At 51.6% G+C, this 6776-nt stretch overlaps 1 protein-coding gene and 1 long non-coding RNA gene across 2 annotated transcripts in view; both read right to left on the minus strand.

The window, feature by feature from the left end:
* The window catches only part of clpb (caseinolytic mitochondrial matrix peptidase chaperone subunit B), a 116125-nt gene extending 113967 nt beyond the window's left edge, over positions 1-2158 (minus strand). The window contains exon 1 of the mRNA XM_043686858.1: positions 1484-2158. Coding sequence (XP_043542793.1) covers positions 1484-2036 — 553 coding nt within the window. The 5' untranslated portion in view covers positions 2037-2158. The remainder of the gene's footprint in view (positions 1-1483) is intronic.
* A 4525-nt stretch (positions 2159-6683) lies between these two features.
* LOC122548326 overlaps positions 6684-6776 on the minus strand; it is a 15417-nt gene continuing 15324 nt past the window's right edge. Inside the window, exon 3 of the long non-coding RNA XR_006311212.1 lies at positions 6684-6695. This is a non-coding gene — a long non-coding RNA (uncharacterized LOC122548326). The remainder of the gene's footprint in view (positions 6696-6776) is intronic.

Here is a 6776-nt window from a genome sequence, read left to right on the forward strand (position 1 = left end):
TCAGCCCCCGCCCCCCCCGGCCCACAAGCCTCATTCCTGAGGAAGAGCTTATGCCCGAAACGTTGATTCTCCTGCTCCTCGGATGCTGCCTGACCTGCTGTGCTTTTCCAGCACCACTCTGTCGACTTCAACACCCCATAGCTTCCTTCCCTTTTCATCCTTTGTTGGGCTATGAGCATCACTGGCTAGGCTTCGGATTTCCTGCTGCAGAAGGCAGTGAGGAGTGAATCAGATTGCTGTGATGTGGCCTGGACACTTGGCCCAGTGCGGTCTGGAGGCTAGTAGCTGGCACGTGTCACCAGAGCAGGATTCAGATGTTCTTACTCTTGAGGGAGTGCAGCAAGGATTTACCAGACTGATCGCAGGATAGTGGAAATGACACACGGGGAGGCTGAATTGGTTTTGCTGGAGAACAGAAGAATGGACAGGAAGAGGCTGGATTCACAGAAACTGACGAAATTCTAACGGGACTAGAAAAGACAGAGGCAGGATGACCCGGGGACCCCAGCTCGGAGTTTAAGGGCAGCACTGAGATGGGGAGAAATGTCTTCACCCAGAGAGTGGGGAGCCTGGGGAATTCTCTGCCACAGAAAAAGCTGAAGCTAAAACATTGACTGATTTCAGATAGTTATAGAATCATAGAGATGTACAGCACAGAAACAGACCCTTTGGTCCAACTCGTCCATAAGGACCAGATATCCTACACTAATCTAGCCCCACCTGCGAGGACCTCTGACCTTCCTATTCATATACCCATCCAGATGCCTTTTAAATGTTGTAATTGTACCAGCCTCCACCACTTCCTCCGGCAGCTCATTCCATACACACACCACATTCTGTATGAAAAAGTTGCCCCTTAGGTCTCTTTTATATCTTTCCCCTCTCACCCTAAAAGTAGTTCTGGACTCCCCCACCCCAGGGAAAAGACTTTGCTTATTTACTCTATCCAGGCCCCTCATAATTTTATAAACCTCTATAAGATCACCCCTCAGCCTCCGACACTCCAGGGAAAACAGCCCCAGCCTGTTCAGCCTCTCCCTGTAGCTCAGATCCTCCAACCCTGGCAACATCCTTCTAAATCTTTTCTAAACCCTTTCAAGTTTCACAACATCCCTCCCATAGTAGGGAAACCAGAATTGCACACAATATTCTTAAACTGGCCTAACCAATGTCCTGTACAGCCGCAACATGACCTCCCAACTCCTGTACTCAATACTCTGACCAATAAAGGAAAGCATACCAAACGCCGCCTTCACTGTCCGACTCCACTTCATGGAGTTATGAACCTGCACTCCAAGGTCTTAGGGCTAAAGGGACCAAAGCATATGGGGAGAAAGTGGAAACAGGGGTTAGATGATCAGCAGCAATCATATTGATTGGTGTAGCAGGCTTGAAGGGCCGAATAGGCTACTCCTGGTCCAATTTTCCATTTTTTTTCTCTGACCTATCTCTGCAACATTACCATCTTCAGTCTGCTACTCACCATCTGACTCTGATGATCTGCTGTAGCAATAAACCAGGGCAGCTGCCAGGGTGCAGAAGCTGCCCAGTGTTCCCAGTGCCCATTCTCCCTGATCCTCGCCTTTCTGTGATCGCCTCCCTGTGGCCACAGCCTCCAACTGCAGCCGAGGTAGTAGCTCGAAGCTCCACCATGTGGCCGCACTGCGGAGCTGCAGCTCGGAGACCCGCAGCCTGCGGCCCCAAGCGGTGGGAGGCTGGATGTGCAGCTCGGAGGTCTGTAGCCAGCGGCCCCCGGCGGCGGGATGCCGGATGTGCAGCTCGGAGGCCTGTAGCCAGCGGCCCCCAGCGGCGGGAGGCCGGAGCTGCAGCGACCCACGAGCGGGCGCCAGGGCCTGACAGACGCTTCGCAGCAGCGGCTGCCCCCCAGGCCCCAACGCGGATCTGTTGGGGACAGCGCCACGGCCCGGTTCCCGCAGCGGCGGTAGCAGTAGCCGACGCCAAGACCGGACCCCGCTCGGAGTGCAGCCGGCCCGAAGATAGCGCGTTACCAGGGCCGTCGCCCTGGAGATCGCCATCGTGCCGTAAAATGAAGGGCTTTGCCTCAGGCAACGGGAGAGCTCTCACTTTACGGCCGCTTGACCGCAACGTCACAGACAGCACTGCGCAGCTGCAATGGCCCCGCTACCCTCTGGGAATTGTAGTTCCGCCGGAAACAACATGAACTACATTACCCAGAGGCTCGTGCGCCATATGTGGTAGTGGTGATGATGATTATTTCTTGTCATGTACTTCACAATGAAAAACATAATAAAATACAAAGACAAGTTTCAACTGTTAACACAATCTACAGCCATTTGAATATTTTAAAAATGAAAAGATGATGCTGAAAAAAAGTCCATCTTTGGCCAACTCCACCATGAGCCATGAGATGGCTGACCAATGACAACTGCACAGCCAACCTCCACCCCCTCACTCTGTCCACCCACCCCTACCCCCACCCTGCACAACCCTGTCCACCCATCCAACCACGTCCACTCCTTCCACTCGGGCCACCGATGCTGGAGTCACCACTGTCCATTGCTGGGCCCACCTCACTGATGGGCTGCCAATGGCAGGTCTCTGTGGGATCCACACTCGCCCTCCCTCCCCACGCAACAGGAGCTCCCAGCTCCACAGCCACCAACGCCTCACTCGGGGCCTACAGTAAACAGGAGCTGGCACAACGCCAATAACTATGAGACCCCTCTGGGTCCACCACAACCAAGAACGACCACTCTGGGCCTACAGCAACCAGGGCTCCCCATTCTGGGCTTACCACAACCAGGAGTTCCCGCTCCGGGCCTACCACAAATAAGGGCTTCCCGCTCTAGGCCTACCACAACCAGGCGTCCCCGGTCTGGACCTACCATAATCAGACGTCCCTGCTCTGGGCCTACCACAACCAAGAGTCCCTGCTCTCCAGGCCCACCATAACCAGAGGCCCCCACTCTGGGCCCACCACAACCAGGCACGCCTGCTCTGGACCCGCCACAACCAAGAGTCGTCACTTCAGGCCCACCACAAACGGGGGTCCCCGCACCGGGCCCACACAACCAAGAGTCCTCCTCTGGGCCCACCACAACCAGAGGTCCCCAATCTAGGCCCACCAGTACCAGGCGTCCTTGCTCCGAGCCCACCACTGCCAGGGGTCCCTGCTCCGGGCCCACCACTACCAAGGGTCCCTGCTCCCAGCCCACCATTACAAGGTAAGCCCGCTCTGGGCCCACCACAACCAGGCATCCAAACTCTGGGCCCATCACAATCGGTGGTCCCTGCTCTGGGCCCACCACAAACAGGGGTCTCCGCTCCGGGCCCACCACTACCAAGAGTCCCCATTCCAGGCCCACCACAACCAGGAAGATCCACTCTGGGCCTACAGTAAACAGGAGTTGCCACCATGCCAATAACCAATAGTCCGTGCTGTGGGCCACCACAACCAGGTTCCAAATTCTGGGCACACCATAACCTTGGCTGTGCTGAAGGTGCTGCCTCACCAAGAGTCCCACTCCAGCCACTCTCCTCTGTGATGTCACCACTCTTCCCGTGCCCAAGTTCTCTTCCTTTCCTCAGCCACTGATGATCCTCCTGGTCTGCAGTGGGTCTCGCCTGAAATAAAACATTGTCATGGTGGCCAGCTGTCCCTCTCCCTTCACCAGCTGCCCGCCATCTCACAGCATCCTCCAGTTTAAAAAAGTCTCTGGCTAATTGAGGTAAGGGGAGTGGGTATGTTTTAAAAAGTGGTAATGGTCAACAGGCCTGCTTACTGGTAAGCTGACACAGACGCACTGTCCACTCCATGCAGTTGTATGCTGGGGTTTGCAGTCCATTTGATGATCCTCCCGCCTCTCAGAGCCCACTCAGGACAGAACCAGACCAAACCTTTTGAATGTTTTACTCCAACCCACTCCCTCCACCAGAATCGCACACATGGTGTATTGGACTGATCCTCTATCTGGGAACCCATCAATCCCAAGTGGAAGCAAGCCCTCATAGAATTTTAACAGCACAGAAGGAGGCCCTTCAGCCCAGCATGTCTGAGTTTGGTCATCAAGCATCCATCTAACCTCATCCCATTTTCCCAACACTTCTCCTGTGGCCTTGTGTGCTATGACATGTCAATCGTACTTGACTGTCTTGAGAATATCTGCCTTTCGCACCTTTTCAGGCAGTAAGGTCCAGATTCCTACCACCATCTGGGTGAAAAATCTTTTCCTCAAATGCCTTCCTGCTCCTTTCCTTAAAGCTATGCCTCTGATTATTGACCCCCTTGACTAAGGGGAGGACCTCTTCACCAGTTAGAATAAAACAAAGAACTCCGGATATTGCAAAACAGAAATTGCTGGAGAAACTCAGCAGGTCTGGCAGTATCTGTGGGGAGAAAGCAGAATTAACGTTTTGAATCCAGTGTGACTCTGCTTCTGATCTGAAGAGGCACTGAACCCACAGTGCTGCCAGATCTGCTGAGTTTCTCCAGCAATTTCTACTTTCTTTTCCCTAGTTACTCTGTCATTCGGACATCTCACTCAGATCCCACCTCAGCGTTCTCTGCTCTAAAGAAACAACCTCAGTCTCTCTACTCTCTGTATTCATTGCTGAACCACTCCATCACAGGCAACTCTCAGGACTCTCATTCCAGGAATCTTACCTGTCCCCTCTCCAGTGCAATCGCACTCTTCCTATCGTAGGGAGACCAGGACTAAACCGAATACTCCAAGTGCGGCCTGACAAACATTATGTACAGATTGGTCATAATCTCTTTATTCTTGCATTCAATCTTCATTCTTTAATCTTGAATTAATCCCCAATGCCGAAGGACTGCCTCAGAAGGGGAATGGCATCATAATATGATGGAGGATGCATGAAGCCATCTCAGTAAGCCTTCGTCAACAGGAGCATAGGAAATGGAATCTGGAATATAGGTCATTCGGCCTCTCAAGTTTTTTTGCTAATTTATTCATTTTGTGGGATGTGGGTGTCACGGGCTGAGCCCAGTATTTATCCCCTATCCCTAGTTGCCCCTTGAGTAGGTGGAGGTGAGCTGCCTTCTTGAACCACTGCAGTCCATGTGCTGTGGGTAGACCCACAATGCCCTTAGGGAGGGAACTCCAGGATTTTGACCCAGCGACAGTGAAGGAACAGTTTCAAGTCAGGATGGTGAGTGGCTTGGAGGGGAACTTGCAGCAGATACGTTCCCTGTCCTTGTCCTTCTAGATGAAAGGGGCCATGGGTTTGAATCTTTGGTGAATTTCTGCAGTGCACCTTGTAGATAGTACACACTGATGCTACTGAGCGTCAGTGGTGGAGGAAGTGGATGTTTGTGGATGTGGGGCCAATCAAGTGGGGGCTGCTTTGTCCTGGATGGTGTCGAGCTTCTTGAGATTTGTTGGAGATGCCCCCATCCAGGCAAGTGTTCCATTATTCAGTAAGATGGGGCCAAACCACATTTGGAATATTGCAAGCAATTTTGGGCCCCACATTCAAGGATGGATGTGCTGGGTCCAGAGGAGATGTACAAGAATGATGACAGGAATGAAAGGCTTCTCATATGAGGAGTGGGTGAGGTCTTTGGGTCTGTACTCGATTTAGAATAATTTAGAAGTTTAGTAAGATGAAGGTGAACCTGACTGGAACTTCCAGAATCCTGAGAGGCCTGGATAGAGTGGCTGTGGAGAAGATGTTTCCACCAGGAGGAGAGACTAGGACCCGAGGGCCCAGCCTCAGGGTGAAGGGATGACCCTTTAGAACTGAGATGAGGAGGGGTTTCTTCAGCCAGAGGGTGGGGAATCTGTGGGACTCACACTGAGTGTATTTAAGACAGAGATAGATAGGCTCCTGATTAGTAAGGGGGTCAAGGGTCACAGGAAGAAGGCAGGAGAATGGAGTTGAGAAACATATCAGCCATGGTGGAATGGTGGAGCAAACTTGATGGGCCGAATGGCCTCATTCTGCTCCTATATCTTATGGTCTGATGGGGCTACTTGAATTGTGGCCTCTACTCCACATTCCTAGTTAGCCCTGATTCCCTTCAGCTCCTTATTAGTTACGAGTTCATCTATCTCTGTCTTAAAAATACTCGAGGAAAAAATTCTCCACTGCTCCCTGGGGAAGAGAATTACCCAGACTCATAAGTGTCTGAGTGAAGATAATTTCTCTCGTTTATGTCTTAAAGACCCCTTATTTTTAAATGAACTAAAATGCACCTTCCCAGGCAACATCCTGGAAGAGTCATTGAGCTATACAGCACGGAATCAGACCCTACAGTCCAAGTTATCCATGCCAACCAGATATCCTTAATTAATGTTAGCCCATATCCCCCTAAACCCTTACTATTCGTGTGCCCATCCAGATGCCTTTTAAATATTATAACCGTATCTGCACCTGCCATTTCCTCTGGCATTTCATTCCACATCTGAATCAGCCTCTGTGTAAGAAAGTTGCCCTTCAGGTCCCTTCTAAATTTTTCCCCACTCACCTTAAAGCTACTTCCTCTAGTTTTCAACTCTCCCACCCCAGGGAAAGGACCTTGGCTGTTTACACTATCCGTGCCCCTCATGATTTTATAAACCTCTATCCCCTCAGCCTCCGACGCTCCAGGGAAAACAGCCCCAGCCTGTTCAGCCTCTCCCTAAAGCTCAAATCCTCCAACCCTGGCAACATCCTTGTAAATCTTTCCTGAACCCTTTCAGAACATCCTTCTGATAGGACTGAGACCAGAACGCACACAATATTCCAAAAGTGGCCTCACCAACATCCTGTACAGTCACAACATGACCTCC

Source organism: Chiloscyllium plagiosum, unplaced genomic scaffold (assembly GCF_004010195.1).
Source record: "Chiloscyllium plagiosum isolate BGI_BamShark_2017 unplaced genomic scaffold, ASM401019v2 scaf_56, whole genome shotgun sequence".
Classification (NCBI taxonomy): domain Eukaryota; kingdom Metazoa; phylum Chordata; class Chondrichthyes; order Orectolobiformes; family Hemiscylliidae; genus Chiloscyllium; species Chiloscyllium plagiosum.